Genomic DNA, 21,805 nt, shown 5'->3' with positions numbered 1-21,805 from the left:
TAAGTTGATTATACATTATAGGATATAGTATAATACAATACAAACTATAAAATAAATTTTAATAAATTCATAAAAGTATATGAGATGTTTTAGTAGATGACCGTAAAAAAATATAAGAATACTTACCCTGTAATTAGGACGGGTTATCGGAGCGCCTAGTTTTGTCTGTGGCCCACTAAATATGTGCTACATGTAGGGGTAGGGAGAGAACCTATCAGTTCGCACCATCTCCTGCTCTGACATGAACATTCCTCTACAGTGGAAAACAATCCTAGCCATTCGGTTCACGGTACGGATGCTTTTGCCATCGTCCACGTGGAATAACATCTGGGACCCATGTATATGGTAATTCCACTTCAACGGTGATTGTAGTTCCGTATAACTGTGAACTCGTACCACCAGAGCTCCTGTTTGAAAAACATTCAGTTTGTTACCTAAATGAACAGCACATACAAATAATAGGTCAGGCAGGACTCGGGACGGAAGGGCAGAAAGACAAACACAGAGAAAGCTGATAAGCTGCGGCTTCTCTTCTCAAGCTCTCCTTCTCTTGCCGGGAAGACGCAGAGCAAGAAAGAACCCAAGAATAGAAGATGACGAGATCAGGAAAGAAAGGCAAGAACAGAAATGCCGGGGAGCAACAAAACCCTACCGTCACAGAAGTCACCCGAATTCGAATAGCCAAAACACTGGGGGAGTTTCGTACGGGAACCGCTGAAGGTTTGCCAGTTATTCATTTGAAATGAGAGTTAATGTGTATTTTCCTGGTCTTTCTTTCTTGTGGTTGCATTGGGTTGGTTGTTCGTTGAAGTGAGCATTGATGGAAACCAAGAAATTTCAGTGTTTCGAGAGTTTTAGGCTGAATGAAGAAATGGGTTTTGGTTATTTCCGTGTTTTTTTTTTTTACTTGGGTGTTGTCGTTCACTTCTTTGAAGGGTCCCCATAAAAGATTAGTAAGTTTTTGGATATTGGAATTTGATTTTGACTAGGTGAGTTTTGATGATTAAGAATTTCGGTATTTGTATTTGGTAAGGAAATAATGTGAGCTTTATTTTGATACACTAAATCTGATATGTTTGAAGGCATTAGGAATTTTATTAATTCGATTATGTCTTGGTTCTTGTGGAGTACAGATGAATCATATCTAAATGATTAGTGAAAACTTTACTATGATTGCTATTTCAGGTGAAGAGAGACGATGGTTATTATTAGTTTTGTTTTTGAATTATTGGTCGTACAAAGAAGAATAGTTTTCATTCATCTACTCATTCTTCCTTTTTCCTTCAACCATTTCTTATCAATACCATTTCTTTGTTGTTTTCCTGTATGCTTATTTTGTGTTTATTTATTTATTTTTTTCTGTTGGTGGTGTTGACAATGAGAAAGATTATTATCATTCTATGTCCTCATATTTTGCTAATCCAAGAAATTGGTTTCCATTTTTTTAATATCATGCATGTGAAGGCATCTATGATAATTAGTCATTGGAATTGGTTAGTGGCTATTGGCTAGTTCTTGCCTTCTTTTTGTGCAAGTTAACTGGTGAAGCTGTGATCAATCTTGCATCATGGAAGGATAACTAAGCCTCCGTCTCATGGGCCATGGTACCCTTCCATTGAGAAGACTTTATAGCTACTATTATACTTTTAGGAATTGAAACAAAGGATGTTGTAGATGGATGGATACAATGGGATGGAGATAAAATAATTATATGAAATATTATTGGAAATAGGATAGGAAACACAAGTAGAAGACTGTGTGCAGTCCTTTCCTCTTGTGCAAGGTTATAGGCAAGTCAATATCCATGGTGGTATTAGGTATAGAGAAGTACCTTTTTTTGCTTTGAAAAGGTAAAGTAATATAGTGACGAATAGGACTGGCTTACAAATAGGCTACCAAAACAACAGCCTAATACAGGGACAAACCATAAACATGTAAAACCCCTCCCCACAAATAACCAGAAACTTTCACTGTCCTGCAAACCACTCTTGTTTTGAAAGAATAAATCCTGTTAGTGTCGAATATGTAGGGGTAGTTCTGTCTTTATACTTACGTTTATGTGCTGATGTGTAAGATTATGTTAGATTTAGTGTCCCTTAAGTAGGGGCAGATGTGCCTTTTTCATGATATAAGTGATGTAAATCAATTCTGGTCGAATGGGAGAGTGATCTTTTCTCTCATTTGAACTAGTTCTTTCTTTCTCTCTCTCTCTCTCTCTCTCTTCCTTCTTCTTGACTATTATCAGGTTAATAGGATTCAAGGGCAGGTCGAATCCTGATATGGTATCAGAGCCAACTTGAGCAAATCAGACCTGCTTAGAATTCTGTTCTCTGTGCACCTAGTCTAGGGTTTTCTCTTGGTTTCTTCGCCATCTGTTGGAGATAAGGGAACGGACTGAAAAGGAGTGGTCGCCCCCTTCCCTTGGAGGTTTCTATGCCTCCAGTTGTGTTGTTTATGGTTGGTTGCTATGGTTTCTAAGAAGCCCTCCCCTAATTGATGAAGAGAAAAGGGCTGATTCGTGTGGTGCAATGGATGTCTCGTGTGGTATGACTTTCTGGTGATTAGGTAAGAGATTTCTATACAATTTCGTGCTGTGAATCAAATCATAGGTCTGTTTCAAATTGTATGGTGAGATTTTAGGTTGTAGCGTGCTAGGGTTTATGTTTTCTTTCAGTATGATTCGAAAGGGGAGTGGTCCTCAAACAATGTGGTGAGTGTTCAAGTAGTTGTGGGGTAGGGTTTGTGGTGTAAAGAGTGCAATTTTCAGCAGTACTAAGTGCTGAAACCGGTGTGTGGTGTGGTCTAGTGTGCAGTATGCCGAATTCAACAATATCAGAATTCAGCTATGGGAGAAAACAGTGGTAGCAAGACTAATGTGATGGTCCCTATTGACTACCTGAATGCCTAAAATTCAGCAGCAACAGAGAGTAGTTGGATGTGACCAGATTTTTAGTAGGGCTGAAATTTGAGTATGAACTCGTAAGGGCACAAATACTAGGTGGATTTGCTCTTCCCTCTCTTGAGGAATTGTTTGCTCGTCTTCAGAGGATTTTAATTGGACCCACAGAGACTTTCACTATGTTAGATAGGTCTGCATTTGCAGTTACGAGAGGGGGAGGTCGTGGTGGTAGAGGGGGTCAGCATAGTCATGGTAGTGGTGGTGGACCCATGTATGGTCGTGGTGGTGGTGGCATGTATAATCATGATGGTGGTGGTGTTGGAGGACGAGACTTAGGGGGAGCCTGTGGTAGGAGATGTGGTAATACTCATAGAAGGTGTACTCATTGTGGTATGGAGGGACATACTATCATCTTTTGCTATGATCTGCATGGCCCACCTTCAACCTAGGCAAATCATGTAGTTGTAAATGGTGGTAGCTCAAGACAAGAATCTCAAGTTACCAATTAGATCCCCACTACATCTACAGATGCTTCCAAAAAGGAGATGGTGAGTGTTTCACGGGATGAGTATGAGCTATTCATTCAGGGTACATCTCAACAGAACACGGCTACACTTGCACACACAGGTACGACTTGTTTGGCATCCACATCTTCCCGTTGGATTATAGATTCTGGAGCTTCCGATCATTTGACTTGAACTCCATGAGTGTTTTCATCCATTTCTCCCTCCTCCACTTCCCAATCTGTTACTCTTGCCAATGGCTTTACATTAGCCATACGTGGTGTTGGAAATGCTGACATAGACTCTTTATCCCTCTCCTCAGTTTTATATGTTCCCGGGTTTCTCTTTAACCTAATGTCTGTTAGTAAATTGACTAAGTCTCTTAATTGCTCAATAACTTTTTACCCTTCCTCTTGTGTGTTTCAGGATCTCAAGACGAGGGTGAAGATTGGTGGAGGGCATGAAGTTGGTGGACTATATTATCTTGATGGAGGTGGTTCGACAATAGCTCTTTAATCATCTCTCTCCCCCCATTAGTGGCACTACAAACTTGGTCATCTATCTCTTAGAGCTCTTCAGTTACTCGTTCCGTCGTTGAGTTGTCTTTCTAATTTAAAATGTGATTCGGTTAGTTTGGAAAACATCATAGTGTCTCCTTTAGTCTTAGAGTTGATAGTCATACATTGACTTCTTTTTCTTTAGTCCATTCGGACATCTGGGGTCCAAACAGAGTAGTGTCTTATAATGGTTATAAGTACTTTGTAATTCTTGTTGATGATTATTCAAGGATGACATGACTTCACCTTATGAAAGAAAAGAGTGAATTGTTTTCTATCTTCCAAAAATTTTATGTTGAAATTCGCAATCAATTTGGTGTACATATTAAAATTCTTCGTTTTGATAATGGCTGCGAGTATTTTTCCACACCCTTTCAAGAATATTTGGAATAACATGGCATTATCCATCAAACCTCATGTACCTACACCCCTCAACAAAATGGGGTGGTTGAAAGAAAGAACCGTCACTTTTTGAAAACTACTCGGTCTCTCTTACATCTGATGAATGTCCCAAACCCTTTTGGAGTGATGCTGTACTTACATTCTGCTTCTTATTAACCGCATGCCCATGTCTATCCTTGAAGGTCAGTCCCCTTTCTCTGTTCTGTTTCCCATGTCTCATTTTCCCCTTACTCCTAGAGTTTTTGGATGCGTGTGTTTTGTTCATAATCTGTGGCCTAGAGTGGATAAGTTAGATGCTAGATCCACTAAGTGTGCCTTTCTTGGCTACCCAGGACTAAAAAAGGGTATAAGTGTGTCAATCCTCGTTCTCGATGTTTTTTTTGTGTGTTCTGATGTTACATTTTTTGAGTCTGTTCCTTTCTTCTCTAGATCGAATACTTCTCCTCCGTTGCCATCACCCCCTCTTCCCGTTCCTGTTGAGGATCTCGTTCCTCTTGTTCTAGTTTGACCTAGTCTTTGCATCTAGTGCCGCTACTTGAGAAAGGACCACCTATCCAGTAAGTGTATACACATCGTCAGGCATCGGCTCTCCCTCAGCTTTGTCACCACCTATAGTTCCGATAGTTGTTCCTACCCCAGCCCCAACCCCAAGTTCTGACCTTGATCTTGCTATTGCTTTGTGGAAAGGTAAATGCAGTTGCACTCTTCGCCCCATTTTCAATTATGTTTTTGTATCTCACCTTTCGGCATCCCATCAACAGTTTGTTTCTATGTTATCCTCTGTCTTTGTTCCAAAGGATGTCCAGGAAGCCCTCACTTCTCCAGGGTGGCGCCAAGCAATGGAAAAAGAACTCTCGGCCCTGACTTGTACTCATATGTGGGACCTCATCACTCTTTTGCTTGGTAAGCATGTTGTCGGCTGTAAGTGGGTGTACACAGTTGTTAAATACTTACCTGATGGGAGTGTTGAACGGTTAAAAGCTTGGTTAATTGCCGAAGGTTATTCACAGTAGTATGGTATTGATTACATAGACACCTTCTCTCCGGTTGCCAAAATTGGGTCAGTTCGTGTTCTGATTTCTCTTGCTGTTATGTTTGATTGGCCCTTATTTCAGCTTGACATTAAGAATGCGTTTTTACATGGTGATTTTCTTGAGGAGGTGTACATGGAGCAACCACCAGGGTTTGTTGCTCAAGGGGGGTGAGAAGGTGTGTAGAATTAAGAAGGTTATTTATGGACTTAAACAATCTCCTCGTGCATGGTTTGGGAGATTTAGTGAAGTGGTGAAGAAGTTTGGAATGAAGCAGTGTCAGGTTGACCATTCCGTATTCAGCTATGAGTCAAATGCTAGGAAGATTCTCTTGGTGGTATATGACATTGTTATCACAGGCAGTGACATACCAAGGATTGATAGGTTGAAGACTTACTTGCATGATCACTTCCAGACAAAAGATCTTGGCAAATTAAGATACTTCCTAGAGATAGAGGTTGCGAGGTCCAAGAATGGTATTAATTTGTGCTAAAGGAAATATGATCTTGATCTGCTAGAAGAAACAGGGTTGTTGGGTGCTAGACTAGCTGAAACACCTATGGAATTGAATGTTAAATTGGGTAGTGATACAGGTGAGGAGTTTGAGGATCTGGAAAGGTACAAAAGGTTGGTGGGTAAGTTTAATTACCTAACCATCACTCGACCTGATATCTCATTTGCGGTCAGTGTAGTGAGTCAGTTTATGCAGAACCCTCGAATCCCACATTGGGAGGCAGTCCTAAGGATTGCAAAGTATTTGAAGGGTGCTCCAGGTCGTGGTTTGTTGTATAAGAGTGGATGAAGTCTTGAGATAGAGGGATACACGGATGCTGATTAGGCCAGGTCCATATTTAATAGAAGGTCCACTATAGGTATTGCACTTCTTTTGGTGGGAACTTAGTGACATGGAAGAGTAAGAAGCAGACAGTTGTAGCAAGCAGCAGTGCAGAGGCTAAATATAGGGCTATGGCACACACAACATGCAAACTAGTGTGGTTGAAGCATCTATTAGTGGAGATGAGATACTCGATTGACATTCTTATGAAGCTGTACTGTGATAATCAAGCTGTAGTTCATATCTCCTCTAATCCAGTGTTTCATGAAAGGACGAAGAATATAGAAGTGGATTGCCACTTTGTACGTGAGAAGGTGTTTAGTGGAGTGATAAGTACAACATATGTGAACACAGGAAATCAATGGGCGGATCTGTTTACTAAAGGGTTGAATCAGTGGAGTAGACTACATATGTAACAAGTTGGAACTATATGACATATACTCACTAGCTTGAGGGGGAGTGTTAGAGCCGGCTGTACAAGGGTAGTATAGTCCTTTTATGTTTAGTTATATATGTATTGTTCAGCTGATGTGGCTCTCACTTAAGTGAGGGCATAATGGTAATTCTTGTATATCTTAGAAGAGTATAAATAAAAGAAGGGCCAACTAGAGGGTTTTGAAATTTTCTCTCTAGTTTGGCTGTGACCTTTTCTCCTTTTTCTTCTTCTTCTCCTTCTTTTCCTTCTTCTCCTTCTTCTCTCTCTTCTTCTCCTCTTTCTTCTGATATGAACTTATATGAACATCTAGTATGAGTTTTATCATGGTATCAGAGCCACGATAATCAGTTCAGATCAATCGTCTCCTTTTCTCTCTATTTCACGCATTCCTTTCTAGGGTTTTGCAGAATTCTCATTGATACCTAGAGAGTTTTCCAGAAAGAAAGAAAAGGACTGGTCATTTTCTTCTTCTGGGGGTTTCCATGCCTCTAATGAGTGCAGTCGTTATGGTTTTGTGTAGTTGGTAGAAAACCCTCTACTCGGCAATTCAAAGAGGGCTGGTTTTGTGATGGTGACAGTGCAGACTTGGTACCCTCTACTCGATAGGTACATGATCTTCAAACTAAGTTGTGGTATGTAGCAAGTTTTTCTTATATGTTGTAGAATTGAATATCCTATTCGTGAGGTGTTGTGAGGGTTTCTAGTGCTGACAGTAGACGGTAACAGTAGTGCTGTTGCTAAAAGTGGTGAATAGTTGTGAATATTGTTGCTGAAATAGTGGTGAATAGTTGAGTGTTGTTGCTGAAACCTGGTACTAGGAACCTAGTGGTGTTCAGTCCTTTGTGTGAAGTGTGATGATGTTTTAGGGTAGTAGAGGAACAATTTAGTGGTACAACTTCCCATTGTTTTCTTGTGCAGTCATGGGAGACAACAGTGAATACAAATCAAGTGTGATGGTGCTTTCTGATTATTTGAATGTGCAAATGACCTCTATAAAACTGAATGGTGAGAATTATGTCCCTTGAGGATAAAAACAGATAGTTGTGGGTAAGCTGGTGACATGGAAAAGTAAGAAGCAGACAATTGTGAAAAGAAGTAGTGCAGAGGTAGAATATAGAGCTATGGCACATACTACTTGTGAATTAGTGTGGCTGAAGAACCTTCTACAAGAGATGGGATACGTTGTTGACACTCCAATGAAGCTTTATTGTGACAATCAGGTTGCAGTTCATATTTCTTCTAATCTAGTGTTTCATGAGAGAACCAAGCACATAGAGGTTGATTGTCACTTTGTGAGAGAGAAGGTGCTTAGTGGAGTGATAGATACTGCATATGTTAACACAGGGAACTAGTGGGCAGACTTCTTTACTAACGGGTTGAGTCGGGGAAGAGTGAACTACATATGTAACAAGTTGGGATTGTATGATATATATTCTCCAGCTTGAGGGGGAGTGTTAGTGTCGAATATGTAGGGGCTCGTTCTGTCTTTATACTTATGTTTATGTGCTGATGTGTAAGATTATGTTAGATTTAGTGTCCCTTAAGTAGGGGCACATGTGTCTTTTCCACAATATAAGTAATATAAATCAATTATGGCTGAATGGGAGAGTGATCTTTTTCTCTCATTCAAACTAGTTCTTTCTATCTCTTTCTTCTCTTCTTCTTTCTCTCTCTCTCTTTCTCTTCCTTCTTCTTGACTGTTATCAGCTCGATAGGATTCAAGGGCAGGCTGAATCCTAATAAATCCCATTGGAATACCTTGGGAAAAGTCCACCCCCACTTGCAGCAGTTTAATATTTATGACAAGAAAGCATGATTCATGTAACCGATTCCATATAGTTGGAAAAGGCATGGATGATTATGACATTGATTAACTAAACTACCCCTCCTTAAGTGACATTTGAGCTGAAAAAATTACTTATTGGTGGAATATGTAGTGTATAAACATCCAAGTCAAAATTATAACATCTAAGGGCCTATTCGTTTCCTCTTTACTCTTATCTCTTAAGAGGAATCGTTTAACTTTAAGAGAAAATTGGTTGTTTGTTTCCTCTTATCTCTTATCTCTTAAAGTGCAATCATACAACTTTTTGTTTTCCAATGATACCTCCAAAAAGACAAACAAAAACTCTCATATATGGGGTCAAAATGGATATTTGATAGTTTTTAGAATTCAGAATTCAGAATTAAGAACAACATTCTCTACATTCAGAGTTCAGAGGAAAGAAAATTCACCAATACTAATTTACCTCTTAATGCAATTATTATACTTTCAGATGTTAGACTTTAGAGCAAACGAACAGGCCCTAAGATTCAATCATTCAAATAGTGAGAGTACATCAACTAAAAGAGAGATCTATGGTTGGATCCCTGTCAAAGGTTTCTAGTATGGCCTTGTCCTCCTAAGGTGAAGGTATTTTGTTGGGGGATTGCTAATCATATTATTAAATATTGGTGATGGGCTCCAAAAGAAGCAGAAAAATTGATGCCTCTCTCATATGAATACTTTGCTTAAGGAGTGGGGATTAGGTTTGTAATTGAGCCTAGTCGAGCTGAACTTTGGCATGTCTTGGCTTGGCTCGGCTAAAATACTACTAGGTTCGAGTTCGAGGTCGAGTTTGACTTGAACTATATTTTTTGACTCGAGCTCAATTCAATTAAGTATTCAATGAACCAATAAAAAGCTTGGGTTTACCTTTTGGTGGTAACCCTAGGTCAGAAGGTTTTTGGAAGTCAGTCATTAAAAGATTTGCCAAGAAGCTAGCTCTATGGAGGGGGAATTATATCTCTCTTGGGGGAAGGATAACATTGATTAGAGCCATGTTGGCAAGCATCCCTATTTACTTCCTCTCAACCTTTAGAATACCCTATAGAGTAACAAGGAGGCTAGAAAAATACATGATGAGAGATTTCCTTTGGGACCCAAGGGAGGAGAGGAAGTCTTACCTGATAAATTGGGACCAAGTTAGAATGCCCAAGGATAAAGGGGGTCTAGGAGTAGGAAATATTTCACTTAGGAACGTAGCTCTGCTAGGAAAATGGTTGTGGAGATTCTCGTTTGAGAGAGATAGGTCGTGGCACAAAGTCATTATGAGTATTCATGGTTTGGTGGGAAATGGTTGGGATGCAAAAACTGCTCCTCATGTTTCCTTATCTTCTCCTTGGAAAGCAATTTTTGAAATTTATCCAACGTTCCTTAGTTCCATTTGGTTTGATGTGGGCTAGGGTAATAAAGTTCGTTTCTGGGAAGACCTTTGGGTAGGAGATAGTCCACTCAAAGATCTCTTTCCTAACCTTTACACTTTGTCAAACTTCAAAGGGGAAATAATAAGCATTTTGGGTAATCCTGGCCCAAATGGGGTCAATTGGAATTTGGGACTCAGGAGGGGCCTCAGTGAAAATGAACGTGCCTCTTTAGTTCAATTGTTGGATCTGCTAGGACAAGTTCATTTAGACCCATCCTTGGAAGATTCTAGAATTTGGAAAGGTTCCTCGTATGGTTTTTTCTCTTATTCCTCCTTTAGTGTTCTTGCCACACCTAGCAACCCGGTTGGGGACTTTCCTGTTAAAGAAATTTGGAGCAAGCCTATTCCCCCCAAAATTAAAGCCTTCTATTGGGAAATTTTCCTTAGTAAGGTTAATACTTGTGATACGCTGTAGAGAAGAAGGCCTTCTGCTTGCCTTTCTCCTCACATGTGCTCCCTTTGTAAGGAAAGTGGTGAGACCTTGACATATCTATTTTTATCTTGTTCTTTTGTGCATCACATTTGGGATTCTTTTTGTTTTCTCTTTGGTTGTAGGTGGGTTTCCCCTCATAACGTGGTAGGACTTTTCAATCGAGACTTTTTGAGGCAATCAATGAAAAGAGGGAAGGTTATGTGGAAAACTACAAAGGCAGTTATTTGTTGGGTAATATGGGAAGAAAGGAATAACAGATTTTTTTTAGATAAGAGTAGAACTAGGGAGGAGGTAATTGACACAATTATAGTTAAAGTAGCTCATTGGATAAGATCCTTACATATCTTTCAAGAGTTCTCAATTACAGAGATTATAAGATCTTGGATAGAAGTAGCGCAATCTTCAAGAGTGAAAGAGAGGGTACGGATGGAGTGGAACCTCTAGAAAGTAACAGGATTAAACTGAATTTTGATAGAAGCTCCTTTGGAAATCCGTGACTGTCAAGTATCAGGGAAGTAATCAGAAATTCTGAAAGGAGAATAATAGCATTGTTCTTTGGACCTATCGGCATGGGCAACGCTCTAAAAGCTGAGTTAATTGCATTGCTACAAGGATTGAAGATAGCTAAGCAACTAGGAATGATGCATGTTGAGGTTGAAGGGGACTCCAAGGTGATCATCTCTTGGGCTAAAAACAATAGAGCTACTTTGTGGACTTTCAAACAAGTGATAAGGGAGGTGGAAAAGATCGCAAGGGATGTAGAGGCTGAATTTAAATGGGTTAGAAGGAGTGCAAAGGGCTCTTTGGCACCAACTGTTTTGGGCTACAATGTAAAGAGGGACAGAAATATGTAATAGTGTGGGAGCTCTAACCCCATACACAAAGTTGTAACACTTTTTAACTCTAATTTCAAATAAAATTATTCTTTGCTAATAAAAAAAACATTAGCAAAAAAGTCAACTAAAAATCAATTCTCAAATGTTTGGTAAACAATATCTTTATTTTTAGAAACAATAAGTATGTTATTATAAAATGTAAATTAAAATATCAATTAATAATTTATAAAGATATATAATCTTAACTTAAAATATATCAAATCTAGTAAAATTTTGAAGATGCATATCATATGAAAGCTCATAAATTTTAATTACTAAAGTATTTATTCCATGATTAATATTTTATTTATAAATTTTCTACATTTTAAAAGTTATATTTTATATAGATGAAGATTATTGGATTTGATAGATTCAATTTATATTATATTTTTAAATATTTTGTGAACAATATCTTATTTTTGTAATAATAAATATATTAATATTTAATGCAAGCTAAAATATTAATTAATAATTTATAAAAATTTTAAGATATATAACATGTGCAAATTTATAAAACACCTGAAGTTTGTAAAGTGGTGGAATGGTGGAATTAAGAATTAGGGGGGGTTAGGTATGGAAGGATGTAAGATTCCACAAGAAACTTCAAAGATTTAAGTAAAAAATAAAGGAATGGAATAGGGAGCATTTTGGGAGAGTAGAAGAACAAAAGCTTATGCTTATGTTCCAAATTGAGGAATTGGATGAAAAGAAGACTCAAGGGAACCTTATTGAGGAAGAAAGAGAATTAAGGTGCAAACTGAAAAAAGGAGTTGGAAGAAGTCCTAACTCGTATATAGAGATGAATTTGTCGGAGGTAGAAATCAAGGCATAAGTGGATTAAGGGGATGGAACACAAAATTTTTCCATGCTTTGGGCCTTTAGCTAATGGAAGAAAGCAAAAAAACAAAGTTGGAGATAGATGGGGAGGTGGTTTCCAGTTAGGATGAGATAGCTAGAATTTTGGTGGATCACATTAAATCTGTTTCGACTGCTGCTACAGTAACCCTAACCAGCAAGAGGAAGAAGAAGAAGAAGAAGAAGAAGAAGAAGAAGAAGAAGAAGGAAAATGAAGGGATTGTCGAATCTGATGGGTTAACCCTATCAGTCGACCCCTTAATAGTAATTAGTCTCTAATTACTTTTACAAAGACTAAACTGCCCTTACTTAAGTGTGGGGCAGAGTGTCTCTAATAAAATTGCCACATAAGCATATAACTTAACAAAGACAAGTTGACTAAACTACCCTTATTCGGCTCACTCTAACACTCCCCCTCAAGCTGGAGAATATATGTCATAATCCCAACTTGTTACATAGATAGTTCATTTTCCCTGAGCTTAGAGCTTTTGTAAACAAATCTGCCCACTGATCACCCGAGCCCACATGTTCTATTCTTATCTCTCCAGCAAGAACCTTCTCCCTCACAAAGTGGCAATCAACCTCTATGTGCTTCGTTCTCTCATGAAAAACAGGGTTGGATGAGATATGGAGTGCAACTTGATTGTCACAGTAAAATTTCATAGGTTTATCCATGTGGAACCCGATTTCTCGTAGGAGATTCCTCAACCACACTAATTCACAAGTAGTGTGTGCCATGGCCCTATACTCGGCTTCAACACTGCTTCTAGCCACAACCGTCTGCTTTTTACTCTTCCACGTCATAAGATTTCCTCCAAGAAATGTGCAATAGCCTGTAGTAGATCTTCTGTCATACACTGAGCCTTCCCAGTCTGCATTTGTGTACCCAACTACTTCAAGTTTTCCTCCTGGTTTATACATTAGCCCACGACCCGGAGCTCCCTTCAGATATCTTACAATTCTAAGAACTGCATCCCAATGAGGTATACGAGGGTTCTGCATGATTTGGCCCACCACACTGACTGCAAAGGAAATGTCTGGTCTCGTGATAGTCAGATAGTTCAGCTTCCCCACTAGTCGTCTATACCTTTCAAGATCTTCAAATACTTCCCTTGTATCACTGCTTAACTTAACATTTGGTTCCATAGGGGTTTCAGCTGGTTTTGCACCTAACAATCTTGTTTCTTCCAGTAGATCAAGAACATATTTTCTTTGGCACAGATTTACACATTGTTTTGATCTGACAACTTCTATGCCCAAGAAATACTTCAATGTTCCAAGGTCTTTTGTTTGAAAATGATTTTGCAGAAATACCTTTAGTTTGTCAATCCCCAATTTGTCACTGCCAGTAATGACAATATCATCCACATAGACCACTAATAAAATCTTTCCAGCTTCTGAGTCATAGTTGAACACTAAGTGATCAACCTGGCATTGCTTCATTCTAAAACTCTTCACCACTTCACTAAACTTCCCGAACCAAGCACGCGGCGATTGTTTCAATCCATAAATTGCCTTCTTTAGCCTGCACACCTTACCATCCTCCCCTTGAGCAACAAACCCAGGTGGTTGCACCATATATACCTCATCCACAAGGTCACCATGAAGGAAGGCATTTTTGATGTCAAGCTGAAATAGAGGCCAATCATACATAACTGCTAGGAAAATTAACACACGAACAGAGCCAATCTTAGCTATCGGAGAGAATGTCTCCATGTAGTCCACTCCATACAACTGTGAGTAACCTTTAGCAACGAGTCTGGCCTTCAGACGCTCCACACTACCATCTGGCAAGTGTTTAACAATATACACCCATTTACAGCCCACAACATGCTTACCGGGTGGGAGAGTAGTGAGCTCCCACGTTTGAGTATGTTGAAGAGTAGAGAGTTCCTCCTCCATTGCCTGCTGCCACCCAAGTGAACTAAGAGATTCTTGGACATTGTTAGGTATGGAAATAGATGACAAAAGTGAAACAAACTGACGATGTGAGGCGGGAATGTGAGGTAATGAAACAAAATTAGAAATGGGATGGAGAGTAGAACTGCGTTTACCTTTCCGTAAGGCAATGGGTAGGTCAAGTTCTGAGGGTTCAGGAACAGGAGCCATGGCAGGATCCACAGATAAGGTAGAAGCTGGAGGAGGGGCCAGTGTCGTTCGACGTGTATACACTTGCCAAATCGGTGGTTGTTCAGTAGTGATCTGCATTGGATGAGGTGATGAGTCTACTCTAACAGGAACATTTGGAACTGGATCACTGACAGGAAGAGGAAGAGGAAGTAAGGGTGGAGACAAAGGTGCATCAGGTCCTAAGAAGAAGGGGACAAACTCAAAAAATGTGACATCAGGACAGACATAGCATTTCCGAGTAATGGGATTATAACACTTGTACCCTTTTTGAGTTCGAAAGTAGCCAAGAAAAAAACATTTAATGGAGTGTGCATCTAGCTTGTCTATTCCAGGACTCGGATTGTGAACAAAGCATACACAACCAAAGACACGAGGAGTTAATGGAAATGGAGATAAAGTGGGGAATAAGATAGAGAAGGGGGACCGACCATTAAGAATGAAGGAGGGCATTCAATTGATGAGGAATCATGCAGTGAGTACAACATCACTCCGAAACCGTTTAGGAACACTCATATGATGAAGAATAGATTGATCAATTTCGAGGAGCTCACGATTATTTCGTTCAGCCACCCCATTTTGTTGAGGAGTGGATGCACATGAGGTTTGATGAATAATGCCATGCTATTCTAAACACTGTTGAAACGAAGTAAGAAAGTATTCACGACCATTATCTGAACGAAGAACTTTGATTGGAACACCAAATTGTGTACGCATTTCAGCATATAATTTTTGAAAAATGGAGAAAATTCACTTCTTTCTTTCATTAAGTAAATCCATGTCATCCTTGAACAATTATCAATAAAAGAGACAAAATACTTGTACCCATTATAAGACTCTATCTTGATTGGGCTCTAAACATCTGAATGAACAAAAAAAAAGGACTCAACATACGACTTTCAACTCTAGGACTCAACATACGACTTCCAAATTGACATGACTCACATTGTAAAACTGACAAATGACTCAAAGACGGAACTAATATCTTGAGTGCCTTGAGAGAAGGGTGTCCTAGTCGACAATGCCACTGTAGAGGAGTAAGTGAAGTCTGAAGAGCAATTGAGGATCCACCACCGTCAAGATAATACAACCCACTAGCTTCATGCCCCCCACCAATCTTCTTCCCCGTCTTGAGATCCTAAAAAACACAAGAGGAAGGAAAGAAGGTAACAAAACAGTTAAGAGTCTTGGTTAATTTACTAACAGACATAAGATTGAAGGGAAATTTAGGTACATATAGAACAGATGATAAAGAAAGAGAAGCCATGTCAACATTACCAGCACCACAGATGGGAGATGAAGAACCATTGGCAAGTGTAACAGTTTGTGATGTGGAAGTTTCAGAAAGAGGAGAACACACCTGGAGTCCCGATCATGTGATCAAAGGCTCCAAAGTCAATAATCCAAGGAGAGGTTTTAGATGACATGCAAACAATACCTGAGTGGGCCAGAGTAGCAGTGGTATGCTGTGAAGTGGTTTGAAGGAACCGTTCATACTCATCACACGGTACACTTACCATCTCCATCCCAGAAGCAGATGTAGATGTGGAGGGAGTTAGGTCTGCCGGTTTACTATCACTGATATCAACCTCATCAGCTACAACATGATTAGCCCATTTAGAGAGAGGGCCATGTAGATCATAACAGAAATTCCCCGAGTGTCCTTCCCTGCCTCAATGGGTACATTTCCTTGCAGAGTTACACTTTCCTTTGCCACGACCTCCCCCTGAGTCACGATCACCACCCCGACCAAACATGGAACTACCACGGCCTCCTCGGAAGGCATGTCCTCCCCCTCTTGTACCACGTCCACCTCCTCTGGCTATCACAAGTGCTGATTTATTAGACTGTGTGGGATTCTCTGTCTGTCCCAAAGAAATCCTACGAAGCCGTGCAAATACTTCCTCAAGTGTAGGAAGAATAGAGCTCCCTAATATTTGGGCTCTAACTGGTTCATACTCCGATTTCAACCCCACTAAGAATCTTGTAACATCTAGTTGTTCCCTCTGTTGTTGCTGAACTTTAATATATGGAGTGAGGGGATGATAGACATTGAGTTCATTTATGAGATTCTTCATGCAGGCATAGTACTCTTTTAGGATTTTGTTTCCATGTTGCAAATCAAAGTATTCCTGATAAAGTTGATATACCCATGTAGTATTATCTTGTCTAGAATACAACTTCTTAGCATGTTCCCATATATCCTTAGCCGTATCTAGGAACATGAAGTTGGCACTAATTTTTGGTTCCATACTATTCCATAACCAGGTCATGATTTGAGCATTATCTTGTTCCCAATCATCAAACCCTAGAGTCAGCCGGTGGTTTATCTTCTTTTACATGCTTCACTTTCCTCTTTGCCTTGAGGAAAACCTCCATTGATATGGCCCATGGAACATAGTTCTCACCATTCAGTTTAATTGAGGTCATCTGTACACCTAGATAGTCAGAGGGAACTACCACACTAGGTTTCTGATCATTATACCCATCTCCCATTGCTGCCATGATACTCTTTCACCGCTGCTCTAACCTGAATTCCCAACTACCAACTGAGTGCTTTTATTAGGAGTTTGATGTTCCAGCACCTATAGCAGTCCCTAAGCACAATAATAGGTACACAAGCCTTGTTCTTGTCCACACCACTACTGATTTCACAACACCACGAACCACATAAACATCAATTCAACACTTACTAATCACATGCAAGCCCTCTTACAATCACTCAACAAAGATTGTGCGTCACAAGCACCACCACATAGTCATATCTGTTACACCCGGTACATACCTGTTTAACACCTTTAAGAGGGCACTACACGACCACAAAGAACTCAGTTAGGTCACTGCATTACACTTTGCACAATTCGGCCACTTATAGCAGCCCTTACACCATTCAGCCACTTACAACAGCCCTTACACCATTTGGCTACTGTAAACACAGCTTGATCTTGGGATTTCCAAGAACTAGGGTAACAATAAACCTAGTTTTCTAGGTTCTGATCAGTACTCGCAGGTTCTTGAAGATTTTCTACCCAGAAATACCAACAACACAAGGAGAAGAAATTACTGACCTTCTTTTGAGAGTTTCAACCAACCATTCATTGCTGAAGTCATTTTCTTATTGAAGAAGGTTATGTGCAGCAGAGAGAGACGAGCTGAGATGTTTCAGACCTAGGACAAACCAGTTTTCTCCATTGACAGCCCAGAAACGAAGAAAGAGAGGTCACAAACACTACTGAGATGTTCACGAACTGAAGTAGGTCAGGAACCTTGCTCTGATACCATGTTTCGACTGCTGCTACAGTAACCCGAACCAGCAAGAGGAAGAAGAAGAAGAAGAAGAAGAAGAAGAAGAAGAAGGACTGTCGAATCTGATGGGTTAACCCTATCAATTGACCCCTTAATAGTAATTAGTCTCTAATTACTTATACAAAGACTAAATTGCCCTTACTTAAGTGTGGGGCTGAGTGTCTCTAATAAAACTGCCACATAAGCATACAACTTAACAAAGACAAGTTGACTAAACTACCCTTATTCGGCTCACTCTAACAAAATCCATTTACAAAAGGCCACTGAATGATAGAGTGAGGATGAAAGGGATTGATTTGCCAAGGTCAAGTGATGACACAATAAGATGGATGGAGAGGAATTTTGAAGTAGAAGAGATAAAACTTGTGTTTTCGTTTGTGGATAGATCTAAGGCTTTGGGTTTGGATGGCTTTACTACGGCTTTTTATCAAGAGCGTTGGGAAGTGCTGAAAGAGGATTTGTATGAAGTCTTTAAGGAGTTCGAAGAAAAAGAAACATATAATAAGCGTTGGAGTCAATGACACTTTCTAGCTCTAGTCCCAAAGAAGCTTAATGCTAGTCAACCAAAAGACTTTAGACCCATTAGTTTGGTGACCAACATTTTGAAAATTCTTACTAAGGTCTTGTCTTTGAGGACCAAAATAGTGCTTCCATCCATCACCAGTCAACATCAAGGGCCTTTACACAAGAGAGACAAATAATGGATCAAATATTGATAGCTAATGAATGTATAGAAAAGATGAGGAGATCTAGGTGGAGTGTTTTTGCTTGTAATTTGGACTTAGAGAAAACTTATGATTTGGTGGACTGGACCAGTGGACCTTAATTAAGGTGATGAGAAATTGTGGATTTGGGGAGAGATGGTGTAAATGAGTGGGTGGATGCATGCTTTTCTATCATTTCTAGCTTGTAAATGTTTAAGACTATCCCCTTTCACCACTCCTTTTCACTTTATTAGCAGATGTGTTGAGCAAATTAATTTCTTATGCTAATAGGGAGGAGATAAGGGGTTGGAGAGTAGGTTGAATTGTTGAAATAATGTTGGTTATTTACCTTGAATTTGTAGATGACATTGTACTTTTGTGAAGGGGGAGATTCTAGGAAGGTTGGGAGTTTAAAAGAGTTAATAAAAAAGTTTGAAAGGATTGCCAGGCTTGGGCTTTATACCAAGACTCAAAGGGGCATGTGACTCATCTAAAGAGCATGTGACTAGGTTTATGGAGTTGATGATGGACTGTAGTTTGGGTCCATCATTGTCTTGTTCTTGAAGGGGAAGGAAAAGGAGTGGTGCTTCAAGGTTGTTTGAGCGAAAAAGGTGCCGTAAAGTCTTAGAAAGAATTAGTTTTTAAGAAACAAAGAAACAAAAGATGTTTCCAAACTCTAGAAAAGGAAAGCTTAATGATGATTGTTGTGAGTGAGTTATTACTAGATTTGTGTAGAAGGAAGAAAAGGTTTCAGCAAAATGGGGAGATGTTTCAACAGAGATTGAGGCTGGCCAGGAGATGTCAGAGACAGCTTGTACTTTAAACAAGGCAGTGTTTTCTCGAAATGAAGTGGATTTTCATTTTAAAGAAAATCTCAGGATGTTGGACAAAGGAAGAAGGCAAGGTCTGTTAAAGAGGATGAAAGGGACAGAGCTGTTGTTGGGTGGGGCGACAGTTCCTATCAGGTGTGGTTGATCCAAATGAAACAACCTCTCTTATTTCCAGGTTAGTCATGGTGCATAATCAAGAAGAATGTGTTCAAGATCTGAACTGGAGGCAGTTCGAAGCAGAAACGGATGTTTGTTGTTTAGAGTTTGATGTTGTTCCAGATTCAGAGTCTGGTAGGCTGGTACATGTCAATATGAGGTAAAGGAGGAGCGGGGGAGTCTTTGTGATCCTAAGTTGTTGGTAGGAGAGTCAGAGTTGAATACTTAAGGAAAGATTACAGAGGTGTTTGTGGTCTAATTAGGGGTTGACTTGAGGCAAGAAAAGGTCACAAGTGGCTGGAGGGGTCACAACTTACTAGAGAACATAAAGATAAGAAAGGAACAAATGTTGGACACTTAATTCATGTTACTAAAGTTTTAAATCGTCTGGAGGATTGTCTTTTGGGGGCAGGTCCATGTAATAGATTTAAGGGGGTATACAAGAAGGAGCAAAGACCAAAAATAAAATTCAGAGAGGTGATGAGAAGAAAAGTTGTGCTCTAAAAGAGTGAGGAAGATTAAGAAAAGGAAGTAGAAAATGACTCCATATTCTCAAGGAGAAGAAATTGGGTTGGGCTGGGAAGAGGTGGAAGGAGAGATTAAAGTCGATGAAAGGGATGATAAAGACCAAGAGAAGACAAGGAGGTGATTATTGGTCAAGTGAGGGAGAGGTGTTTGTGGTCTAATTAGGGGTTGACTTGAGGCAAGAAAAGGTCACAAGTGGCTGGAGGGGTAACAACTTACTAGAGAACATGAAAATAAGAAAGGAACAAATGTTGGACACTTGATTCATGTTACTAAAGTATTACATCGTCCATGTAATAGATTTAAGGGGGTCTACAAGAAGGAGCGAAGACCAACAATAAAATTCAGAGAGGTGATGAGAAGAAAAGTTGTGCTCTTAAAGAGTGAGGAAGATTAAGAAAAGGAAGTTGAAAATGACTCCATATTCTCAAGGAGAAGAAATTGGGTTGGGCTGGAAAGAGGTGGAAGGAGAGATTAAAGTCGATGAAAGGGATGATAAAGACCAAGAGAAGACGAGGAGGTGATTTTGGTCAAGTGAGGGAGATGGAAGGGGAGTTCGGTCTTGAAAAAATTGTTTTTTTTTTTGATAAATGAGAATAGTTTTATTAATTCAAAAAATAGTAGTACATTCAGCCTAGGAAGAGGCACGGGGTGTTACCTCCCCCTAGGACAGTCATAAACACTAAACAAACACAAGCCTGAAACACAGTTACAGTGGCCCAAAACAGATCTCCCCTTGACACCCCTTGCTTGGCCAAAGAATCAGCCATTGCATTTGCTGATCTGCTGACCCACTGAAACCTGATTGACATATTCCTTGTCAGCCATTTAACTTTCTTTAACAGATCCCTGTAGCCCCAACAAGCTGTTTCTGGACTTGTCAACCAGCCCACTACTACCTTGGAGTCCCATTCTACTATCAAATTATTCACTCCAAGTTGACTGGCCATCTGTATACCTTGTACCACTGCTAGTATCTCTGCCCTTACAGAATCACCAACACCCACTGGTCTTGAAAATAAAGACAACATGTTGCTATCTTTGTCTCTCAGAATCCCTCCTATTCCAGTTGGCCCTGGGTTACCTTGGAAGCTACCATCAAATTTCAGTTTTACCACTCCATCCTGTGGGGATTCCCATTCAGCTTGTGATTTGTTCTTTGTGGGGACTGTAGAAGCCACTGCTGCCCAGTTTCTCCTTAAGTCATCAAAGGAGTAATCTGCCAACAAGTGTGAAGATTTTAGCCACGAGACTGTCCTTGTCAATTATGCATTCATTAATTTCAGCAAGACTTCTTTCCTTTTCTTGAAATATTCTAGCATTTCTTTCCTCCCATAAAGTCCACAAGGTAGCGGCTCAGATACATTTCCACATTATATCTTCCCTCTTTTTGTCAATCTCCCAAAGGCAGCCGGAACGAACAACAGCTTTACTTCGGAGGGCAAGTTCCACCTGCACCCAAATAGTGCAACAACCTAGTTCCAAATATTGGCAGTAAAAGAGCACGATATCAATAAACGGTTACAGTCCTCACCCTTCACTTTACATAAGAAGCACCAATTTGGGGACAAACACAAGTAAGGTTTCTTGTTTTGCAAGTTTTCCACTGTATTGATCTTACCCAAGTAGTCTACCCAACAGAACACTGCTATTTTAGGAGGAATTGGCCTTGACCAGACCTCTTTAACAGGGAACACCTGAGAGGAGGGATTGGAGCAGAGGGCTTTAAAGAAAGAAGCACAAGTGAAGGAGCCAACCGAGGTTAGAGACCAAACCCTTTTGTCTAGGTTAGGGGGGTCCAGGCACACTGAGTCTAGAAGCAACAAGAACTCTGAAACACAAAGAAGTTTTTTATCCCTTAACCCTCTTCGAAACCCAAAATTCCAGTTTAAATCCAAAGGGCGAACTGGGGGGGGGGGAAGAAACCATGAAATTGGTTTCTTTTTAAAGAGGGAGATGGAATAGAGAGAAGGAAAGCGGTCTTTTAGGGGTTGAGTACTCACCCAAATATCTTCCCAAATAATAATGGAGGTTCAAGTGAGCAAGATTTTAGGCCTACGTGATTGCCGGTTGCGTTTTTTGGGTG

The 21,805-nt window shown here is 39.8% G+C and overlaps 1 protein-coding gene across 2 annotated transcripts in view; it reads left to right on the top strand.

The window, feature by feature from the left end:
- The first annotated feature begins 412 nt into the window (after positions 1-412).
- LOC148846389 (DExH-box ATP-dependent RNA helicase DExH6-like) overlaps positions 413-21,805 on the top strand; it is a 59,055-nt gene continuing 37,662 nt past the window's right edge. The window contains exon 1 of one of the 2 annotated variants that reach the window (XM_088956114.1): positions 413-720. In XM_088956114.1, the coding sequence (XP_088812240.1) occupies positions 594-720 (127 nt within the window). In that variant the 5' untranslated portion in view covers positions 413-593. The remainder of the gene's footprint in view (positions 721-21,805) is intronic. The other variant, XM_088956113.1, reaches the window with a different exon arrangement.

The sequence above is a fragment of the Nelumbo lutea genome, chromosome 7 (assembly GCF_056320005.1).
Source record: "Nelumbo lutea isolate HS-2025 chromosome 7, American lotus-T2T, whole genome shotgun sequence".
Taxonomy (NCBI): domain Eukaryota; kingdom Viridiplantae; phylum Streptophyta; class Magnoliopsida; order Proteales; family Nelumbonaceae; genus Nelumbo; species Nelumbo lutea.
Note: the sequence above shows the minus strand (reverse complement) of the source record. Positions and strands in the feature narration are given on the sequence as shown.